At 44.5% G+C, this 24,845-nt stretch overlaps 1 protein-coding gene across 5 annotated transcripts in view; it reads left to right on the plus strand.

Moving 5' to 3' along the window:
* The window catches only part of akap11 (A kinase (PRKA) anchor protein 11), a 92,456-nt gene that overhangs the window by 36,938 nt on the left and 30,673 nt on the right, over positions 1-24,845 (plus strand). For all 5 annotated transcript variants that reach the window (XM_048540511.2, XM_048540514.2, XM_048540512.2 and 2 more), the window contains 2 exons: positions 8,257-8,509; positions 19,770-24,645. In XM_048540511.2, coding sequence (XP_048396468.2) covers positions 8,257-8,509; positions 19,770-24,645 — 5,129 coding nt within the window. The remainder of the gene's footprint in view (positions 1-8,256; positions 8,510-19,769; positions 24,646-24,845) is intronic.

Genomic DNA, 24,845 nt, shown 5'->3' on the forward strand with positions numbered 1-24,845 from the left:
GTCAATAAAGTCAAGATAGTGAAAAATGATGTTTTGCATGCGGTACAGGCAGATTGCACCATAAAAAGTGCATCAGTGCAGAATAGTGTTACAGGTGCAGAGAGACAGATCAGAATGAACATTTTGAGCAGTCCATTCAAAAGCACGATAACAGGGAAGAAGCTGTTCTTGAATCTATTTGTACTTGTATTCAAACTTTTATCTTCTGCCTGATGGAAGAGGGTGGAAAAGAGTTTCACCAGGGTGGGAGGAGTTTCTGATCACGGTTGCTTTTCCGAGGCCATAGTGTACTTGGAGTCGATGGGTGGAAGGCTGGTTTACATGGTGGACAGGGCCATGTTCACTATTCTCTATAGTTTCTTGCAGTCTTCGGAAGAACAGTTGCCAAGCCCCTCTGCATCCAGATAGGATGCTTTCTATGGTGCATCAATAAAGATTGGTAGAAGTCCTTGCAGACATGCCAAATTTCCTTAGCCTCCTGAGGAAGGAGACACATTGCGCTTTCTTGACTGCACAGGCCAGGATGTATTCTTAGTGATCAACACTCCCTGGAACTTGACACTCTACCATCTTCTCCTCAGCACCATTGATGCAAGCAGGAGCGTGCCCTCCACTTTACCTCTTTGAATCAATGACCAGCTCTTGCACATCTTTGGATTGTGGGATGAAAGCGGAGCACCTGAAGGAAACCCACGTAGTCAGTGAGAACGTGCAAACTCCACACAGACAGCCAACCGAGGCTGGACTTGAACTCAGGTCCCTGGTACTATGCAGCATCAGTAATTACTACTGTGCTGCCCCAGACTTTCAGTAACAATGTGACCTCACAGTACTTTGACCTTCTGCAGGATGGAGGATGTGACCCTTCTGATCTAACTGTGCAAAGGAGTTGTCATCTTGGTTTAGTTGGCAGCAAACTTCTCTCCTGAGTCAGAGGTCATGGGTTCAGGCCCTGCTCCAAAGACTTGAAGGCCAAATCCTGGGCTGCCAATCCTGTGCTCTGCTGGGGGGCATTCATTGTCAGAGATGCTATCTTTTTGGGTGAGATGTTAACCTGAGGCCTCAACTGTCCTTTTTTAAAGTGGAAAATTCATTTTGAAGAGCAACAGAATTTCACCTTTTATTATGTCCCGTCCAACAATTATTCCTCAACCAAAATAAGTATCACAGCTTATCAGGCTACCAGCCTTCCACCCATTGACTCCAAATACACTGTGGCCTTGGAAAAGCAACCAACGTAATGAGACTCCTCCCACCCTGGTGAAACTCTCTTCCACCTTCCATCAGGCAGAAGATAAAAGTTTGAATACAAGTACAAATAGATTCAAGAACAGCTTCTTCCCTGTTACCATGCTTTTGAATGGACTGTTTTATGGATTGTTTTTGAGCTTGCTATCTGTATATTGACTGACTGCTACGTTTCCTTTGTACAAGTGACTGTTTCAAAGAGCATTTCATTTGACCTGTGGTACTGTGAAAGGCACCCTCTTAATGCTAATTGTCCTTTTGAGGTTTGAATTGTGCAGAGTTAGCCATCTGTCAGTTCTGTGGATCTTTCTTCATCTTTCCCCTTTGGACTGTGGCATCGCTGGTTATGCCAGCATTTGTTCTCCGTCTCCTCCGTCTCTATCCTTGAAGTGAGTGGCTTGCAGGGTCATCTTGGAGAGCAGTTAAGAACCAAGGGTCTGTATGTCAGCCAGACCAGGAAAGGACAGCAGATTTTCTTCCCTAAAGGATGTTAGTGAATCGTGTGAGTTTTTAAACTGAGTTTCTTGGATAAGCATATGGATGATGGGATCGTGTAGGGTGATGGGCTTAGATTAGTTTGCAGGTTGACGCAACATCGAGGGCCGAAGGGCCTGTTCTGCGCTGTATTGTTCTATGTTCCTGGCCACCATTATTGATCCTGACTTTCAATTCTGGATTTGTCGAATTTAATTTCCAACAGCTGCTGTGGTGGAATTTGAGACTGGGGCTCTTTTCACTCAAGCATTGGAGCCTAAGGAGTGACCTTAGAGGTTTATAAAATCATAAGAGGCACGGGTGGTGTGAACACCCAGGTCTTTCCCCAGGATAGGTGAGTCCAAAACTGGAAGGTATAGGCTTACAGTGAGAGAAAATATCAAAGGGGAAACTTTTTTATATGCAGAGTGGTTCTTGTATGGAATGAGCTGCCAGACAAAGTTGCTGAAGCTGATGCAATTACAACATTCAAAAGGTATGTCAATAGGAAGAGTTTAAAGGGATATGGCCCAAATGCTGGCAAGTGGGACTAAATCAATTTAGGATATCTGGTTAACATGGATGAGTTGGATTGAAGGCTCTGTTTTCTTGCTATATAGTTCTGACTCTGTCCTGCAATGCTGTTGGATTTCCACCTCACTACTTGTTCCCTCCTATTATCAATAAATTTTACTATATTCAGCATCTTCCTTGTCCTTTATGTCCAATGGAAACACACAATAGCCCTGCAGTAGAGCATGACTAGTTACCAGTGCAAATTACTCGATTCCTGGTAAATCCTTGCACAAACTGTGAGAATGTGGAGATTCTGTCAATGTGACCCCTGGTCAGGATTCGTTTTCAAAAACCTGAGCCAGATCCTGGTTGCCAATAGGATTTCTCTTAACCTAGTAATTATAGATTCTTCCTCTGGAGACCTTTTTAAAGATGTTTTGATGATTTGGGTGCCTTACCTTTTTTTGATCCCTCTTTTTTGTTTTGCTTGGTGGCTTCAGATTTCAAGCTAAGATTTCTGAATTGGGAATGAATGTATAGTCATCAGAGCTGGTCACCTCCAACTTCAGGAAAGATACTTCCACAGCATATCATGTGTTCATTGGAATCATTAGTACTAGTCTTTGCAGTTTTTTGGTCTGGGCAAAAAGTAATCCAGTTTTGTGAAAAGAGGAGGCTGTCTGAGAACTACGTGATGTTGTTTATGATTTGAAATTACCTAAACAATGAACAACGTTTCTGGTTGAGCAGCTTGGTTATGTTTGAAAATCTGCAACTTTTTTCCTTCCTCCTTCGGACTGACACCTAGTGCTGAACAAATCTGCAACTTTTCTCGGATGCAACTGATAACCACATCCTTACTAATAGAAGCAGGACTGACTGTTGTGATTTAGAATGATTGATTTATTCTTGCCCTGTCTCGTTACTGTACTCATTGTTGTCATCAACTTTGGTTATCATCTTTCTCTACTTTCACTAATCTTGCATGGATGTTAAATCTCAGCATGATACTGTGTTGAATTATACCATTCAGCATTATTAATAAATGTGATACACTTGTCTTTCCAATTTAGGTAAACATTTAATATGGTCATCTTTTGACTTTACAATTTCTTTCAGTCTTTGTCCTTTCTTATAATAATCTTGGAAGCCTGTGCCCTAAAATAAGATGTGGAAAAGGAAGGCCCTGTTAAGTGTGCTCTTTTTCACAGGATGGCAATGAAAGAGGGGATTAATTTATTACTTCTCTTCATTCCCCTATGATACGATGTAACAGATTAAGACACTCAGATGCTGTTTTGCTTAATGAAGTACATTACCTCCTTTTGGGTTGCACTTTTCTGTTCCCCTTATCAGATGATCTGGTGAAAGCAATGGTCATGCACCTTAACTGTCAGTGCTGTCTATTTTATACTTTATGCAATGTTTATTTTCCTTGCTCATTGTGGAGACCAGTCACTTGTTAATTCAATCCATTTGATCACAATGTCGCAAGCTGAATGGTCAAATTTCCAGTGACGTGCTTTCTTTGTACTTGCCCAGCTGGGTAACTTATGATCCCAGAATTGCCTTTTGCTGAGGTTTATGCTGTAGTTCTCTTCCCCAAGCTCTACAGTAGGTAAATCTTCCAGTTTCCTCTAAAAGCTTATGAATTCAGACTTCATTCCAAGTCCAAACAGTGTGATGACTGAGGCTTTTTCTGCTTGAGGTGGAGGCCTGGCTGCTTTTGTTTCTTGCACTTAGAAGGCAGGAACAGACCCTTCGGCTCACCATGTCTGTGCCGACCATGACACCATTCTAAACTAATCCCATCTTCCTGCCCATGGTCTGTAGCTCTTTATTACCTGCCTGCTCATGTGCCTCTAACTGTGCTAATGTACCTGCTTCTACCATCTCTGGCAGCAGATTCCAGGCACCTGCTGTGTCAGTTTGTACTTTTCTTAAAAAAAAACTTTGCTTGCATATCTACCTTAACTTTTCTTCTCTTACCTTTTTGAGTGTGCGCCCCTAACATTTAACATTTTCACCCTGGGGAAAAGACTTGGACTGTCCACCTTTCCAAGACACACACACTTTTATTATCTTGCATCATGTTGTCCCTCATCCTCTAACACTGTAGCAAGTAGTTCAGATATGGACTGACTGGAGTTTTCTGCAGCACAAGTGATATGTGTGGATTTATGCAGCTGTTTATACATGCAGCTGTTTGATATGTGGGCACATTTTAAAGCGAGGTTGATTACAGAGCAGGACAGACATGTCCTTGTGAAAATAGGATAGAAAGGGCAAAATTAGGGAACCATGGATGGCAGGCGAAATTGAGATTAACAAATAGGAAAAAGGAAGTATACATAAGGTCTAGACCACTGAAAATAGACGAAGCTTTGGAAGAATATTGGGAAAGTAGGACCAATCTGAAATGAGGAATTAAAAGGGGCTTTGAAATATCTTTAGCAAGGAAAATCGTACGTAAGGAGCAAGAAGGTAACTAAAGAAAACTTCCCTCCTTCATCCTGGAGTGGGCCTATGTGAGGAGTCAGGAAGTGTGAGATTCTTAGTGAATACCAACAAAGTACTCACTGAGGGGAGGGACATGACTGATGTTGCGGTTAGGGACTGATGTTTGATTAGTCTAGGTAAAGTCAGCATAAGGAGTGGTGGGGGGGGGGGGGGGAGAGAGAGAGAGAAGATGGTTGGGGTATTCTAAAGGTATTAAGGTGGACAAGTCCCCAGGTCCCAATGGGATCTATCCCAGTTTACAAGGGAAGCCAGAGGGAAAATAGCTAGGGCCTTATCAGATATCTTTGCAGCATCCTTGAGCATGGCTGAGGTCCTGGAGGACTGGCAAAGTAAATATTGTCCCCTTGTTTAAGGAGGGGTAGCAAGGATAATCTAGGTAATTATAGGCTGGTGACCCTGATGTCAGTGGTAGGGAAGCTATTGAAGATACTGAGGGATAGGATCTATTTACATTTGGGAGAAAGTGGGCTTATTGGTGAAGGGAGCACATGGTTTTGTGCAGGGAAGATCATGTCTTATCAACTTGAGAAAATTCTTTTTGAGGAAGTGACAAAGTTGAGAGATGAGGGAAGATCTGTAGATGTGTGGACTTCACTAAGGCCTTTGATAAGGCTCCCCATGGTGGGCTGATGGAGAAAGTGAAGTTGCATGGTGTCCAAGGTGTACTAGCTAGATGGGTAGAGAACTGGCTGGGCAACAGGAGATAGTTGTAGTGGAAGGGAGTTTCTCAAAATGGAGAACTGTGACCAGTGGTGGCCTACAGGGATCTGTGTTGGGGCAACTTTTGCTTGATATACATAAGTGATCTGGAGGGAGATATAGGTGGTCTGATTAGCAAGTTTGCAGATGACACTAAGATTGGAGTAGCAGATAGTGAAGGGGACTGTCAGAATGCAGCAGAATACAGATTGGAGAGTTGGGTGGAGAAATGGTAGAGTTCAATGCAGACAAATGCGAGGTGATGCATTTTGGAAGATGCAATGCAAGAGCAAACTATACAGTAAATGGAAAAGCCCTGGGGGAAAATTGATGCGGAGAGATCTGGGTGTTCAGGTCCACTGTAACCAGATGTTGGCAACGCAGGTTGATAAAATGAGTGGTTAAGAAGGCATATAGCATGTTTGTTCATCGGACAGGGTATTGAGTAAAGAGTTGGCAGGTCATGTTAGTTATATTTAGGACTTTGGTTTGACCACATTTGGAATACTGTACAGTTCTAGTCACACATTACCAAAAGGACAGGGTGCAGAGGAGGTTCACCAGGACATTGCCTGGTATGGAGGGTGCTAGCTATAAAGAGGTTGAGTAGGTTAGGATTATTTACACTAGAAAGACAGAGGTTGAGAGGTAACCAGATTGAGGTCTCCAAAATTATGATAGGTATAGACAGGGTGGATAGCAAGAAGCTTCCCCCCCAGAGTGGAGGACTCTATTAGGGGTTATGATCTCAAGGTGAGAGGGTAAAAGTATAAGGGAGATTTGCATGGAAAGTAGTTTACGCAGAGGGTGGTGGATGCCTGAAAGGCGTTACCAGCAGAGGTCGCTAAGCCAGGCATGATAGCGTCATTTAAGATATATCTGGACAGATACATGAATGGGCAGGGAGCAGAGCATTGTATATCCTCAAAATAGATGACTGCTTTAGAGGATTTGGATTGGTGCAAGCTTGGAGGGCTGAAAGGCCTGTTTCTGTGCTGTAATTTTTTGTTCTTTTATAGGGTAACCTGTAACCCAACCATAAAATAGCTTTCTCTACTTTGCTTTCTCGCGACAATGGGAAGTGTAGTAGCTTTGAATCCCAGTAGAAATGCTAATTAGTTAGCCTTAATCCCAATCCCTTTTTTGTTTTAGCAGTAGGTAGGAAATTGAGCATAAACTCTACCTGTCAAACTTCCAAAGGAATTATAATAAGAACCTGAGACTGATACCATTGTCTCCTGATGTAAAGACCTTTTTCTGTGTTCTGAGCTTTCTTTCATCTTTGACAATTGAACCACCCCAGGCTTTCTGATGGGTAGAGGTTACATGATCTCCTTAATCTGATTTATATTTAATGCCACAAATATAATCAATCAAAACCCACAGACCTTAAATATAATTTTGTAGACTTTGGCCCCCCAACCGACTGGTTCTAATCCCAAGCAAGAAAGAGCAAAGTCCTAATACTTTCTTAAGTGGCTTGTCTGAACTGTACCAAAACATGAAGAAAGAATTGGCCTTAGATTTATAGAACATCTTTAGATTAGTGATTTGAAGTAGAGGGTTTTTCAGCAACAGTTGGGTTTCTGTTCTGTGGATTATCTCCAAGATGGTACACTTAACTCATTCAGAACTTGTTTCAAGAGCCACTTTCAGTCTTGTATATGATGTTGATCATAAATGGCCCAATTTGTCCATGACTTTCTTTCTGACCTTTAAAGTTAATGCTTTATGCCTTTGTGCTTGATACTAAGAATGCCGAAGCTTTAACAGCCTTGAGGTGTCGGCATCTGGAAACTGCCGCTTCCTTTGCACCTTTTCTGACACATTGGGTGCTATGCATTTTAATGGGATTTTGCTAGTGGTCCAGGATAGAGCAGAAATAGTTTGTGGAGTTGACTGTATTGCAGACTGGTTCCACAGCCATTAGTTTGACATTGCTGTTTTGTGCAAAGCTCTCAATTTGAATGTTTTGTGTTAAGGGGAACACAAACTTCTGTTCTTGCAAGGTAATATGCAGGTCCTTTGGCTTTTATGTCATCCAAATTAAATTACCTGTCTGTTCTCTGAAGAACAGATATTTGCAAGGACAGGTGGCAAATGAGATTTAATGCAGAGAAATAGCAAGGAATTCATCTTAGGAAGAATATGCAGAGACAATTCGCGATCAGAGCCTTGATTTTATCCTGAACACATGTTCAGAGATGTGTATATCGGGATGCATAAGACATCAAGGATGGGCAATAAATGCTGGCCAGCTAAACATACCCACATCTCAAGATAATAAAATCAGTCCAGCAGGGCATCAGTGCCCATAGTAAAGCCTCCCTCAGGAATATTTTCTTGTCTAAGAGCAAGTGTGTTTCTCAGTGGTGAGGGGGAGCCCTCTTGGGCCTCAGTGAAAGTCCTGTTGAGTAATGGCTACAGCCGTCATACGTAGTGACCCCATGTGGACAATAGTGGTTCAGAGGGGGCCTGCCAGCTGTGTCTCAGGGCAAGTAGAGATGGGTTGGTCATCAATGGGACCTGCAAGTGCCAATGTTTGGTGTCAGAGTGCTATAATCTGCTTGTGCAGGAGTAAGGCTCATTCTCAAATCTCCTGACATGGTGTAGCTTAGCGAGGCTTCTCTTGTGACTGGACTAACACTTTTATCTCATTCAGGAACATGTTTCAAGAGCCACTTTCAGTCTTGTATATGATGTTGTCAGGTTTGTTTTGAGAATTTTGTGGATTTGCTGTTTTCTCTTAACAATCTCTTTGTGATAAAGACACTTTTTGTTCTTAAACCATTTTTGCAGCATTCCCTGTCTGAAATAGTCTGTGTAATGAGGCACCCACCAGCATCTCTGAAGTTCACTGACAGCTCGATATTCTCTGCACTCAGCAAATACACCAGAGCAATTCAGTTTTCTCTAGATGGCAGCTCAGCACTGAGCCATCCCACAGAAGAAGATGACACCAATCAGTCTGTCTCATCCATTGAGGATGATTTTGTGACTGCTTTTGAGCACTTGGAAGAGGAGGAAGCTGGAACTACACGTGGGACAGCAGGTAAACATAAACCAGTAGCTTAGTTGGAAAATGTAATCAAGCACCTATTGAGCCTTCCCATGCTTGCTGAATGCAGGAGCTGAACATGATCCAGGAATTAGATTAGGTTCCCTACAGTGTGGAAACAGGCCCTTTGGCCCAACAAGTCCACACTGCCCCTTGGAACATCCTACCCAGACCCATTCCCCTATAACCCACACACCCCGAACACTGGGCAATTTAGCATGGTCAATCCACCTTGCCTGCATATCTTGGCTCTGGGATGAAACCATAGCACCCAGAGGAAACCCACGCAGACACAGGGAGAATGTGCAAACTCCACACACTGTTGTTCGAGGCTGGAATTGAACCTGGGTTCCTGGTGCTGTGAGTCTGCAGTGCTCACCACTGAGCCACCATGCTGCAGTGGGTCATAGGACAGTAAAATGCCCTTTGATTGTCATATCCATGCTGCTCAAAAACAACTACCAACTATTCTGATCCCATTTTCTGGACTCAGCCCACAGCCTTTGATGCTTTGCAATCTAAACACTTAGATGTTATGAGGGTTTCTGCCTCTACCACCCTTACAAGCACTGAGTTCCAGATTTGCACCACTTTGGTTGAAAAAGCTTTTTCCTCACATTTCATCTGAACCTTCTGCCCCTGGTCACTGATTCCTCCATCATGCAAGAGATGTTTCTTCCTGTCAATTCTTTTAATCATAGAATCCCTACAGTGTGGTGATAAGCCATTTGGCTCAAGTACACCAACCCTCAAGAGCATCCTAATCCTCTATCCCTTGTAACCCTTCATTTCCCATGATTAATCCACCTAGTCTGCACATTCCTGGACACAATGGGTAATTTAGCATGACCTGAACTGTGCATCTTTAGACTGGGAGGAAACCAGGGTACCCAGCAGAAACTCGTGCAGATACGGGGAGAGTATGTAAACCCTGTGCAGACAGTAGCCCGAGGGTGAAATCGAACTCAGATCCCAGCTACTGCTGCCTTCACTCTTGTGTCTCAATTTTATACATCACAATCATGTCCCCTATTGACCTACTTTGCTGTAAGGAAAAGTAAACTGCAGTCTTTGTAGAATCCCTACAGTGTGGAAACAGACCCTTCAGCCCAACAATTCCACACCAAACCTCAGAGCATCCCATCCAGACCCATCTGCCTGTAATCCACCTAACCTACACCTCCCTGAACAGTACTTGCAATTTAACGTGGCCAAACAACCTTTGGACTGTGGGAGGAAATGGGAGCACCCTGGATGTGAGTTTGCTCGCTGAGCTGGAAGGTAAGTTTTCAGACATCTTGTCACCATTCTAGGTAACGTCATCAGTGAGCCTCAAGCGCTAGTGTTACGTCCTGCTTTCTGTTTATCTGTTTAGGTTTCCTTGGGTTGATGTCATTTCCTGTTCATTCTTTTGAGGATGGTAGATGGGCTCCAAATCAGTGTTTGTTGGAGTTTTTGGAACAGGAAATGACATCACCAACCCAAGGAAACCTAAACAGATAAATAGAAAGTGGGACATAACACCAGTGCTGCTTTGGAGGCTCACTGTTACCTAGAATGGTGACAAAATGTCTGAAAACTAATGTTCCAGCTCAGTGAGCACACTCACGTCCAGAACCTCCAACCTGAGCTATAAATCTTCTCAAAACATGGGAGCACCCGGAGGAAACCCACACAGGTGGCAGAGAATGTGCATACTCCATGCAGACAGTCGCCTGAGGCTGGGATCAACCCCAGGTCCCTGGTACTGCGAAGTAGCAGTGCTAACCACTGTGCCACTTGTCTGATCTCTCTCTCTTGCCCACTCTCCACATAACTGAAACCTCTAGCCTAGCCCAGAAGGGGAGGTGATAGCCAAGTAGTGTTGTAGTTAACTTAGTTTATAGATTAATAGTCTAAGGTCCTGTGGACTGAAGTTCAAATACCACTAGCAGGTAGTGGAATTAAGAGATTGATGACCTTGAAATCATTGTCAATTGTTGGAAACTCCTCCTGACCTACTAATAGCCCTGTAGGAACAAAATCTGCCATCTTTACCTGGTTTGTCCCTGTGATTTCAGACACCCATTAGGTTGTTGTGGATCAACTTTCAACTGCAATTGCTTAGCAAGCTGCTTGTATCAATTGCTGTGCAGGTTAAATAAAGAAATGAAACCTGTTGGACCACCAGACATTAACCTTGGCACTGGAAATGCTAATGGTAAAAACAGCCCAATCAAATCTGCAAAGCCCTCCTTAATGTCTGGGAATTAGTGCCAAAATTAGGAGAGCTGATTCACAGACTAGTCAAGCAACAGCCTGACATAATCATACTCACTGAATCGTACCTTACAATATCCCAGACACCATCACCATCTTGGGACATCTGTCCCATGGGCAGGCCAGAGCCAGCAAAGGTGGCAATACAGTGGTATACAATCAGGAGGGAGTTGCCCTGAGAATCCTTGACATCAACTCCAGACCCCGTTATGTCTCATCGCATCCAGTTAAACATAAGGAAGGAAACCTACTGATTGTCACACACCATTCCCCCATCACCTGATGAATTCTTCCATGTTGAACAACACTTAGAGGAAGCACTGAGGATAGCAAGGACACAATATGTACTCTGGGTGTGGAATTTCAACATCCACCACCAGGAGTGGCTCAGCAGCAGTATTACTGATCAAGCTGGTTGACTGGATCTGCAGCAGGTGGTGAGGAACCTACAAGAGGGAAACAGATATTTGACCTAACCCTCACCCATCTGCCAGCTACTGCCTGTGATAGTATTGGTCAAAGTGAACTTTGCACAGTTCTTATGAAGGTGGAAGTCCTGTCTTCATGTTGAGAATTTTTGTGTTGTGTGGCACTATCACTCAACACTGGGTGTCCATGAGGTACAGTGGGACATCAAGAGCAGTGGCATTGTACTCTAGCATATTCTGCAATTTCATGGTCCAATGTAGCCCCAACTCTATCTGTGCCATCAAACCAGAGGATCAACTTTAGTTACATGGAGAGAGCAGGAGAGCATGCCAGCAGCAGCAACAGTCATACCTGAAGATGAGGTGTCAGCCTGGTGAAGCTAACAACCAGGATGACTTGTGTGCTAGTAGCTTAATAGCAAGTGATAGAGCTAAGCGATTCCACAAACTAAATTCTGTAGTCCTGCCACATCCAGTCATGAATGGTGGTGAACAGTTAAACAACTAAATGGAGTAGGAAATTCCACAAATATCCCCACCGTCAATCATAGAAGAATCCAACAAGAATGCAAAAAGTTGAAGCATTCGCAGCAATCTTCAGCTAGAAGTGCTGAGTGCGTGATACATCTTGGCCTCCTCCAGTGGTCCCCAGCATTCCAGCTACCAGTCTTCAGCCACGTGATATCAAGAAATGGTTGGAGGCACTGGAGACTGCACATGCAATGGGCCTTGAAAACATTTTTGTCAATAGTACCAATAACTTGTGCACTGGAACTTACTGCTCCCCTAGCCAAGCTCTTCCCGTACAGTTCCAACGCTGGACCTACCCGACAGTGTGCAAAATTGCCTAGATATATACAAAAAGCAGAACAATCCAACCCAGCCAATTACTGCCCCATCAGAAAGTGATGGAAGGTGTTGTCAATACTGCTATCAAGCAGCACCTGCTCACTGGTGTCCACTTTGTGCTAGGGCCACATAGCTCTTGACCTCGTTACAGCCTTGATTCAACTATGAACAAAAGAGTTGAATTCCAGAGTTGAAGTGAGAGTGACTGTGACAGCCATAGTCTCATATAACGTGGAAATAAACCCTTGGTCCAACTTATCCATGCTGACCAAATTTCCCAAAACAAATGAGCTTTTCTTGTGTTTGGCCCATATCTGTCTAAACTCTTGCTCTTTATGCCCCTGTCCAAATGTCTTTTACATTCCACAAACAAGCCAACTTATTTCTGAAAAAAGTGCTCCTGGTCCTTTTTAAATCTTTCACCTCATCTTAAAAAATATGCTCCAGTTTTGAACTCCTCACTCTAGGAAAAAGACATTTTGCTATTGACCTTATCTATGCCCTCATGATTTTATAAACCTCTATAAGGTCACCTCTCAACCTCCTACACGCTAATGGATAAATTCTTAGCCTCTCCTCATGCCCTCTGATGTGGCAACATCCTTATAAATCTTTTCTGAGCCCTCTCCAGCTTAATAATATCCTTCTGAAAGCAGGATGATCAGAACTGTGCCAAACTGGACTCACTAATGCCCTGGGCATCAAGGCCACATATAACAGTGTAGCATCAAGGGCCTTAGAAAAGCTAGAATCAGTGGTTATCAGGGGGCTGACTGCATGGAGTATACCTGGCATAATAGGAAGATAATAAAATGTGAGGCTGGATGAACACAGCAGGCTCAGCAGCATCTCTGGAGCACAAAACTGCACCTCCCAGTCGCGAACCATTTCCACTCCCCCTCCCATTCTTTAGATGACATGTCCATGGGCCTCCTGCAGTGCCACAATAATGCCACCCGAAGGTTGCAGGAACAGCAACTAATATTCCGCTTGGGAACCCTGCAGCCCAATGGTATCAATGTGGACTTCACCAGCTTCAAAATCTCCCCTTCCCCCACCGCATCCCAAAACAGCCCAGTTCATCCCCTCCCCCCACTGCACCACACAGCCAGCCCAGCTCTTCTCCCCCCCTCCGCCCACCCACTGCATCCCAAAACCAGTCCAGCCTGTCTCTGCCTCCCTAACCTGTTCTTCCTCTCACCCATCCCTTCCTCCCACCCCAAGCCACACCTCCATCTCCCACCTACTAACCTCATCCCACCTCCTTGACCTGTCCGTATTCCCTGGACTGACCTATCCCCTCCCTACCTCTCCACCTATACTCTCCTCTCCACCTATCTTCTTTTCTCTCCAGCTTTGGTCCGCCTCTCCCTCTCTCCCTATTTATTCCAGAACCCTCACCCTATCCCCCTCTCTGATGAAGGGTCTAGGCCCAAAACGTCAGCTTTTGTGCTCCTGAGATGCTGCTGGGCCTGCTGTGTTCATCCAGCCTCACATTTTATTATCTTGGATTCTCCAGCATCTGCAGTTCCCATTATCACTGATACAATATTAGGAAGATGGTTGTGCTTATTTGAAGCCAATCATCTCAGCTCTGGAATATCTCTACAGGAGTTCCTCAGGTTAGTGTCTCAGGCCCAACTATCTTCAGCTTCTTCATCAATGACCTTCCCTCCATCAGAAGGTCAGAAGTGGGAATATTCACTGTAATCATCAATGTTCAGCCCCATTCATTTGACTCCTCAGATACTGAGCAGTACATTTTGAAATGCAACAAAATCTGGGCTGATAAGTGGCATGTAATATTCATGCCATACAAATGCCAGACAATGATAATCTCCAGTAAGAGTCATAGAGTCCAACTTGTTCATGTTGACCAAATTTCCAAAAGTTGAATTTCTTTCCAAGTCACTGCCCTGAGACAACTAAAGGCTTTAGTTCCTTCAGTGTACCAGAGATGATATCCCAGGCCAGACAGTGCGTTTTAGGGATAAGGCCTTGTTTAGAATCTGGCTGTATGTCAACTTGGAGTCAGTCTGGTTTTATTTCCAAAGTCGGAATTTGTAACATGCCCCATTGCCTGTGGACAAATTGTGCCTTTTGAACAAAATGGAATGTACCTGCAAATACAAGTTTATCCAATAGGTGTTTGTTGACACATGCACGTACAGATAATCTCACGATGCTGCACTTCTCTAGCTTTCACCATAAGTGTATTTTAAAAACTGTCCAACACTGGTAAGCCCTGTGCATAAGTGGGATCTGTTCAGAGAAGGACCATGACAGACATGTGAAGATGCTGAAGGATGTCCTCAGAAGAATGGGATACAATGCTCAACTCATTGAGTTCCAATGTGTCATAGCGAAAATTTGTAATGACCTCCTCCAGAACACCTACAAAGGATACAACCGATAGGGTAACTCTGCCGTGTTCTCGGCAGCCATTAATGCCTCATCAGTGACAATAAGCACCTTGTCAAGATCTTCCCTATGCCTCCACTTCTCACCTTCAAACAACTGCCAAACCTTAAAAAGAGACCATTATTTGAAGCAAGCTACCCAGTCTTCAGAGAACATTGACCACAATACCACACAACCCTGTTATGGCAATGTCTGCAAGACATGTCAGATCATCAACATGCACACCACCTACCATGTGCGCAGCAGATACTCATGTTACTTGGCCAGCATTGACTACTCCATTTGCTACAGGCATGAATGCCCTGTGGCATGGTGAATTGGCTATGACACTGATGATTGGACACTGTGCAGCAATTGCCAGACAGGCATGTTCCCTCCCAGTGGGAGAACACTTCTGCGGGCAAGGACATTTGGCCTAGGATCTCTTGGAAAGCATCCTCCAAGGTTGATATCAGGACATGCAACAACAGTCGCCCAGCAGGGGCTGATAACCAAGTTTGGCACACATGAGGATGGTGTCAACCAGGATCTGGCCTTTCTTTCACACTACAAGTGGCCGTACCACACTATATACTCTTACATGTACACATATACAAATACACTCTCATGCGAGCACACATATGTGTAAATCTATTGGGTGAATTTGTCTTTGCAGATTTGTAATTGCAGATACATTCTGTTTTGTTCAAAAAACACACAATGCACAGTCAATGTGGCATTTCATATAAAATTCCTACTTTGGAAATAAAACCAGTCGGACTCCAAGTTGGTCCTTAACCAAATTCTAAACAAGTTCTCACACTTAAAGTGTGTCTCACCTGGGATGTCATCTCTGGAATGCTGAAGGTGCTGATAAATTAAAGGTTTTGTCATGAGGAAGTGACTTTTGGGAATTTGTACATTAATCCTTTTTAACTGATTAAAGATTTAATAACCGTCTTAGGTTTGTTCAACACTGCATCAGTCCTCTGACCCTTTGATTTTTTTTGCTGATGCCACCTCTCACTGACACCTGAAGGAATGAGACTGTGAAAGTTTGTCTTCCATTAAACCTGTTGGGCCATAACCTCATCTCGTGATTTTTGACTTTGTTTACCCCAGTCCAACACTGGCATCTCCACAGCATAATTTTGTAGATCTCTGTATCAGTTTGTCTCTCAGCCTTTGTCATTCTAGTGAAAGCAATCCGAGTTGTTCCAACCTCTCTTCATACCTAAAAATCCTCCAGATCAGTAAATATCTTAGTAAATCTTCTCTGCACCATCTCCAAAGCACCCACGTCCTTACTTCACACAATATTCCAAATGTGGCCTAACTAATATTTTATATAGCTGTAATATAATTTGCCAACTTTTATATTGATGCCCGAGGCAATGAAGGTACTGTATGCCTTCTTGACTACCTTACCCACCTGTGTTGCCACTTTCAAGGATCTGTCAACCCGAATGCCCAGATTCCTCTGCCTGTCAATGCTCCTAAGAGTTCTGTCAATTATTTTATAATTCGCACCTGAATTTGATCTTCCAAAATACATCACCTCACATTTACATAGAACATAGAACATTACATTTGTCTGGACTAAACGCTATCTGCCATTTCTCTGTCCACATCTGCAATCTATCTATATCCCACTGTATTCTTTGTCAGTAGTCCTCATCATCTGCAATGCTGCTGTTTTTGGTGTCATCTGCCAACTTGCTTTCCTCCATATTATTTGTTTAACAAACGACAACGGTCCCAGCACTGATGTCTGCAGAGCACCACTAGTTACTGATCTCTGTTCTGAAAAGCACACTTCCACAGTTACTCTGTTTTCTATTACCAAGCCAGCTAACCCAGATCCCATGAGACTGTGTCTTTGTACCAGTATACCATGAGCTACCTTTTCAGATGCCTTACTGAATTCCATGTAGACAACATCCACTGCTCTTCCCTCATCAATCATTCTTGTCACCATCTGAAAAAACCTCAGTGACGTTAGTGAGACATGACCTTCCCTGCACAAACCCAAGCTGCCTATCACAAACCAGTCAATTTGCTTCCAAATGTGAATAAAAGCTGTCTCCTCAGTATCTTCTCCAGCAGCTGCTTCCTCACTGCTGTCAGGCTCACTGGCCTATATTTGCATAGGTTAACTCTGTTACCCCTCTTAAAGAAAGGAAGTACTTTGGCCGTTCTCTGATCCTTTGGAACCTTGCTGGAGGCCAAAGAGGATAGAAAGATATCTGTTAAGGCCCCAGCTGTTCCCTCCCTTGCCTCTGGGATAGATCCCATCTGGACCCAGGGCGTTGTCTACCTTAATGTATTCAAGACACCAACACTTCCACTTTCATTATGTTGACCCCCCAAGAGTAATCATACACCTTTTCCTAACCTCAACATCCCTCATGTCTCTCTCGTTGGTGAATACCAATGTAGAGTACTCATTAAAGACCTCACCCATTTCCTCTGGCTCCATACGTATCCTGAGTGGACGTACTCTCCTCCTAGCTGCCCTCTTGTTCCTAATATACGTATGAAATGCCTTGGGATTCTTCTTAACCTTGCTGGCCACAGACATTCCATAGCCTGTTTTAGCTCTCCTAACTCCCCATTGAGCTCCTTCCTACTTTCTGTATATTCTTCAAGCGCTTTGTTTTTAGTTGCATACCTTAGGTATGCTTCTGTATTTTTGACTAAGATGATAAATTCTCCTACCATCTATAATTCCTGAATCCTGCCATTCCTTCATTTTCACAGGAACATGCCCGTCTTGCACTGTAATCACCTGATCTTAAAAGTGTCCCACATGGCAGATGTGGATTTACCCCCAGATAGCTGTTCCCAATCCACATTCTCCAATTCTTGCCTTAGTTGGTTATAGTTGGCTTTTCCCCAATTTAACATCTTTATCCGAGGTCCATTCTTGTCCTTATCCATAAGTATCTGAAAACTTAAGGAATTATGGTCACTATTCCCAAAATGCTCCCTCGCTGAAACTTTGATCACCTGGCTAGGTTCACTTCCCAGTACCAGGTCTGATATAGCCCTCTTCCTCATTGGACTATCCACATACTATTTCAAAATAGTGTCCTATATAGAATTAACAAAATACTCCTTATCTGAGCCCCTCAGCACCAGGAGAGTCTTAGTCAGTGTGGGCGAAGTCAAAATGACTCACCCACAACAACCCTGTTAGTTTCACATCTTTGCAGAATCTGTTCATGCATGTATTCCTCCATCTCCTGCTGGCACCTGGGAGGTCCGTAATAGAATCCCACCATTGTGACTGTGCTCTCCCTGTTCATGGCTCATTACACCCGGCATGCTAATGGCCAAATTAATTTCTGTGGTTTGAGCTGGAACCAACATCCCCTTAGATGTTCTTGCTGTTTCAAATTCGATTATGTGACTGCTTAAGAGTGTAAATGTAGAGAGACTGACTTTTACACAGTTTGCATGTCAGCCTTTGGCTTAGGAATATCGGAGTAGGTCATTCAGTCCATTGAGCCTGCCCTGTCATTCAATACGATCATGGCCAATAGAACACTTCACTGCCTTCACCCATCCCAAAAAACCCTACACACCTCTGATAATCAGAATTTATCAATCTCTACCTTAAACATGCTCAAAGACTGAAGTGCACAGTTCCCTTTAGTAGAGCATTCCAAAGTTTTACAGCCCTGTGGGTAAACTTACTCTCTCTCTCTGCCCTCCTGCTCCCTCTCACCCCCACCTCATCCTCCCCTATCTTTACCTATCTCGCCCTCCTCTCTTTGCCCTTCCCCCTCTCACTGTCTTGTGTGCGCCTCTGCTCTCCACCCCACTCCTGTGCTCTTCCGCCCCCCCCCCCCCCGCCCCACCACCAGCCTATATGTGCACCCCCACTCCCCATTTTGCACACATTTCCATCTTTGCTGATCCTACACTACAGCATGATTTCAACAACCGGGCAAGCAAGCGGGAATGCAAGGAATCCTAGATGCTACTTAAAATTGATTTTTATTTTTAGATAACTCATATGTGCCTCAATAGCATAGCCTTATTTAAAGTGACTATTATTTTGGCAGTCTTATGATGGATGACAAGGTGTGATGTTTTCGGTCTAACTGTAGTCTCATTATGAAATAATTAAAAGTCTAGTTCCTACTGCTCATACCAATTTTCTGGCTGTATATGATTGTCTATGTGACAAATAGCTCAAATCCAGTGATCAACAAAGGCAATCATTCTGTGTAGCAGTATTTAAACTGCAGGCTACTGTGATTTGCAGTTTTATTTACAGGTTATTGCATAAACAATAAAGGATCCAGATGGCATCATTCAGAAGGCCCCGTTCTCCTTGGTGGAAATTCAGGTTCAGAGCCTTTCGAAGGGAAATATTTTCCCCCAGGTGTTGGGCCGGTGGTGGGGGGTGCGGGGGTGTGTTGTGGGCGGGGGGACACAAGTGGAAAGAGGAGAAATCCTCATGATATTTCAGAAGACTCAGATAGAATCCATACAATGTGGAAGAAGGTCATTCGACCTATCGAGTCCACATCAATCCCTGAAATGCATCCCACCCCACTGTAACCCTGCAGTTCCCATGGCTAAACCAGCTAGTTTACACATTCCTTGATACTATAGCAATTTAGTATGGCCAATCGACCCTAACCTGCACATCTTTGGACTGTGGGAGGAAGCCAGAGCACCTGGTGGAAACCCATCAGACACAGGGCGAGAATGTGCAAACTTCACACAAGCAATCACCCAAGGCTGGAATGGAACCCGGGTCCCTAGTGCTTTGAAGTAGTGGTGCTAACCACTGAGCCATTGTGTCATAAACTATGGGACTACAGATCAAGAGCAGGAAGGTGGGATGAGATGGGGTAACTGCTGGTTGTCCAGCATCAATTGAATGGCTGAATGACCATCTCCTGTGCTGTATATTTGTGGTCTGATGATTGAAGGGCATTTCAGTCTTACCACTTGCCCACATCGACAGCCATCTGTCGACTGATTGGAATTCTCTACCTTAATCAGTCAACAGTACTAAATTTGAAGATTGAGGTCTTGATGCCCAAAGCTGTTTTCTGAGACACCCCCCACCCCACACTCAACGAGAAGGGCTCCCACGTGCTTTTTATGAACTAATACATGATGTGATGTGCACATACCCCAGGTGATTAAGCCTTGACAGATGAGCAGTTCGTTGTGATAGATACAGTCTTGTTTCACAACAGAACTCACCTAATTTTTGTCAGTATCCACAGTCAATTTCAGAAGTTCACTTCCCTGAAAATACAGAAATCATCTTGTTTTTGATTTGTAAACCACAGGCTTTGATCCCAAACACCAGGATGCAGCTCTACAAACCTTCGCAGTAGAATTTGCTGAGACAACAATTCCTAGTGACTGTTTGCAAATTCAGGTCTTTGACCAGTCATCACCACTGCTACTTCAGAATTCACTGCGCCCAAGGCAATGGTCATCTGCTAAAAGCTCAGTTATAACCTTAAGCTCAGATCCTGGGAAGCAAAGAAGTTATTACAGACCGTGCAATGCTCCTGTCCTAGCATCAAGTAATGGGCATACATCTGCGCCTTCGGTTTCTCCCTCAGAATCCGATGACTCAGGAGGCTCAAGTCCAAGTCCTGTCATCTTCTTGGATGAGGAGGGCTACCAGAAAAGTCTGAAAGCCAACCTGGAAATACCCCAGATCCCGATACTTAAAGATGACATTGAGGACTCGGACTCTGAACTGAGTGAATTCTTTGATAGTTTTGACCGGTTTGACGAGTTGGATGAAATGTTAGGGTGCACGGCTGCTAACTTGCAGCATGGCTCCAGCCCTCAAAATCTACTGAGGAATAACTGTGCGGCAAAGCTGCCTTCAGGCTTCACTCTGCAGCAGTGCACAACTGCCGCTGCTGCTGCTATGAATCCACAGAGGTTTGACCAGCCAGTCCTCCCTGCCAATGTGAAGAAGCCGACCGCTCGCAAGGCAGAATCGCCCTACAACAGCCTGTCTGATGTCCCGGATTCTCCTCGCCCAATGAACACCTCGGGAGAAGATAGCAGTCCACTCTTCAGCCCAGTCCATTCTTCAGCATTCATCCCCCTAGCTGCTTGTGGGAATTCGGAGGGTTTTGGCAGAACAGGGGCCTCCGACACTAACGTTTATAATGCAGTGAACCTTGGAGGGCTTTCCAGCACCTCCTCAAATGATGTCAGTGATAATTCACACTGCTTCAAGGGTTCTGTTTTCAAATACCCGCAGAATACTGGCAATGAGCAGAGAGGAACAACTGGATGCACTCAGGATGTACACTGGTCAAGTGGAGTTTCACATCTGGAGGAGCCGGCCTCCGCTGAAAACTCCAACTTGAAAGAACCTGCAGACTGTACTCTTCAACAGCAGAAATGTTCGAACCTGCTGAAAGATGGCATTCAACGTATCGCCTCGGAACTTGTTGAGAAAAGTCTTGGTGGTGCCTTTAAGGATTTACGGAAGGGTGTTACTTCATGCACAAGTACCCTGTGTCACCTTGCTGCGAGACTGACATCCTCTGTGATTCAAATGGCTCTACAAGAGATTGGGGCAAGGCAAGCCTTCGCACGGAGGCGGATTGCCATCAACAGTCTAGCAGATTATTTGGTTGGTGGCGCAATTTCTGGAGCACTCCAAGAGCTAGAGTTTGTTAAGAAACAGATCTTCAACAATGCCATTGCCCGGTTTGCCACTGACCTGGCTGAGGAGCTCGTTTTCGAGGGAATCATGGAGGTTTGTCAGTTCTCCCATCCGCTGACACCTACGCCCGTCACAAGCTGGTCACTGGATGACAAAGCAAAGGTTGTCAGCTGCTACGCGAGAGACTTGTCTGAGTCAGTCCTACAGGAAGCCTTTATTGAACTGTCTCAAGTAGATGTGACCTTTATGACACAAGCAGCCATTAGTATTTCTCTAGACAATGTAAAAGATGTTGGAGGTGAAGATATAACCCAGGCACTAAAGATTGTTAATGGCACTGTTGATGTTGAAGGGGAAACACTGCATAGAGATCCTGAAGCCTGCTGTACAAACCCTGTTGCAGACAAAGACCTTGATGTCTTGCACTCACCAGAGGCAAACTTCAAGATAACAAAAGCTTTACTCTGTGTTTCTGGCATTCTGAGTTGCGTATCTGTTCCCTGTGTTGTCAAGGCGCTTTCTTGTGATTTTTCAGATTCCTTTCCGAACTCTTTCTGTCATCGTATCTCACCCAAAGTGAAACCAGAACAATCTCCAAAAACTAGCCTTGCTAGATCAGACGCAAGAAGCAGAAAAGTGGATAAAATGTCACCTCTAAGCTGTTTACACACACCAGTAGAGTGTGCAAATTGTGCCACCTGCAGTGGGTATGTTTTCTGTGACACCATGTATTTATCTGTGGAGGCTTCAGACCATGAAACCTCAATGAAAAGTGAAGGCTTGGGCACTAACGAGGCTTCTGCTACGATAGAGAAGAATTGTCAAACAACAGTGGCAACGCTTGATTTTGTGGTCAATAATACTTTCGATTTAGTGACTGCGCCCAAAGTTGAGTCCGAGACAGAGGGGTATGCTTCTCAATTAAGTAAAATAGTACTCTTTGAACCTGTCACTGAAAGTCCACCAGTTTCCCAGAAGCACTTTGCTGCACAGTTGGCTGAAGCAATTGTTAGGAATTCAGTCGATGAGGTGAAAACAAAAGCCATAATGCCTTGTAAGAATGGTGTTTTGCAGGCTGGCACTGTTGAAATTAGTCAAACCCCTACTGCAAGGTTCCAGGAGGTTCCAGAGGGGCAGATGCTGGATCAGTTTTCAGTCCTGAAAATAATTTCAGACAGACAGCATCGAGATGTGTGCTCTAAATCACCAGATCTGTTGCGAACGCCTCCCGTGTCACCAACTGAATGTATCCCTGGCAAACGTTTGACCATCCCTCAGCATTTTGCCCAGGAGCTGAAAGGCCACCTAGCAGAAGAGTTTCCTCCATGCACTCCACCTCCTAGTCCGACTGTGGGTCTCAAGAATTCAGGTGTTGACTGTATAGAGGGTGTCCGTGGTCCTGAGCTCGCAGATAGCTTAAAGTCATTGACCAAACATCTGCAGGGTCAAGCCTTGATGCCAACTTTCCAGACTCTCTCAGCAGATTTAAATGAGCCAAACCAAGAGCTGAGTGTAGGGTTACTCGGAAAATCGAGTGCAGGGCTTAATAAAGACGACCTATTTTCAGAGGAACATCTTGACCATGTTGAAGGAAGTAAGGCCCCTGAAACACCACCCCCAACACCGCAGCAATCGTTCCATGGAAAGAGTCTGAGGAGTTTCAGTAGGAAACTTAAAGGAGAGTTGGCTAAAGAGTTCATGCCAGTGACCCCACCTTCCACCCCCCATAACCATTCTGCCCAGGGTTTGGCAGTGGTGACCCAGGATACTGAGCAAAAGGCTGAGTTTGTGCTGAAGCTAATGAGGTCACTGTCTGAAGAAGTTCTGGATAATGACGACGAAGAAAACTTTGACTTTGCCGAGAGGCACGGTGAGTCAAGGGAGCAGCCCAGTCTGAGTCTGAGGCGGGAAACAAAGATTTTGGAGAAAGAGGAACTGAAGTTGGATATTAAGAGACATGCCCTGCATTATGCCAATCAGCTGGCATCCAGCATAGTGTCCATGGCATCTGAAATTGCAGCAATCTGTGTCGAAGATGCTAATAAGTGCGATGCCAGTAAAATGAGAAATTTCAAGGTGCCCCCTAGCAACCTGTGGAGGTCAGCAGCCCAAAGTGAACTACACACTTGGGCCTCTGCTGCTGAAATGAAATTTCCAGAAGAAGTTGTGGGGTCTTTGTGGAACTACGCCGGCAAAGTTGCTGGAGAGGTCATTCGGGATGCTAAAAAAATTCTCAGTTCAAAGAAGCACAAGGTGAGAAAATTCAAGAAGGATGTTGGCCAAGCAGAAAGCAGTGAATCCAGCTATGGAGAGCAAGAGCAGGTTGGAGTTGAAGGGTTAAATACCTTGGCTGATCATTGGTCCCAGGAGCTTGTGGATTCTGTGCTTCACTCACCTCAAGGTAGTGCACCTGGGATCATGTCGAAGCATTCAAGCTGCGAAAGTGTGACTGATGAGTATGCAGAATACATCATGAGAATGATCAGTAGGGAAGGTGGAAATGGTGAGGTAATAGTAGACCATTATGCCAGTAAACTTGCCTTCAGGACTGTGAAAGTAGGCCTGGAACAAGCAGCCAGGAGGATCAGGCAAAAGTATAAGAGGAGACTGCTGTCCTCCCAACAGTCAAGAGGTGACAATGGGGCGAAGGAACTTTTAAAGTTTTTGACAAGGGAGGATGCCCAAGATGGAGACCTTTGCAGAAGAGGCTACGATCAAAGACTGAACAGAAAGGACTCCAGAGATTTGACGAGGTTTGCAGAATCGGTTGCCCAATCAATCACTTATGAAGTCACACAGAAACTGAAGACAGCGTCTGGCATACATGGCTTACCTAAGTCCCTTACAGATTCTTGCCTGTACGAAAGGTCTCAACTGGAACAGATGGCAGAGGGGCTTATAAAGAAGACATGGACCTGCTCAATCAAACCCATTATCCAGAGGAGCAAACGCTATCACAGTACAGGAAGTTTAAACGATTACGGTTATGGCCTCAATTGCACAAATCGAGCTCTTGAACATTATATGGGGAAAAGTGTAGATGGTGCAGTCCAGCTGAGTATGACTGAGGCTGGTGTTGGCACTCTTGAAAGCAGGAAGCAGAAGGAGTGCTTAGCATATGCTGAAAAATTGACAGAAATGGTTTTAAAATGCTGCCTAACTGATAAAGAATCACGAAGTTGCATCAAGAGGCTTAACTCCCAGACTACTGCATTCTGCAGCAAAAATGCCACCGAAACGCCATGGCACAACAGTAATGCACCTAGCAAGCCAGAACACACTGTCCACCGCACAGTAGGAGCTTGCCAGCTAGGTGTGCCAAGGATTCACATTGAGTTGGAGCAGAGGGGCCTTTTTCCAGAGGATTTGATGTCTGTGGCCATCGAGAAAGCCAAGCGAGATCTCAGTAATACCAGCCTGGCAGCAGATAGTGGCATCGGACAGGATGGGGCAAGCTTCACTGAAAACCTTGCTGCAGAAATAATGACTTCCGCGATGATCAGTGCAAGCCAGTCGATTGTAAGGTAAGCAAAAGTTATCCTCCCATTGCTTTATCTCAACTCAAGTTGAAAATATTTCCTTGTTTCCTCTGTCATAACATTGCCTTCATCTTTTGGGAAAATTGCTGGGAGAAAATGAACAGGGAGCAGTCAATTCAAAAGAATTGGCAGCAGTTAAGTGACCTAGCCATCCCAGCCCCACGCCAACCTGCCATTGTTACCTC

The sequence above is a fragment of the Stegostoma tigrinum genome, chromosome 12 (assembly GCF_030684315.1).
Source record: "Stegostoma tigrinum isolate sSteTig4 chromosome 12, sSteTig4.hap1, whole genome shotgun sequence".
NCBI lineage: Eukaryota > Metazoa > Chordata > Chondrichthyes > Orectolobiformes > Stegostomatidae > Stegostoma > Stegostoma tigrinum.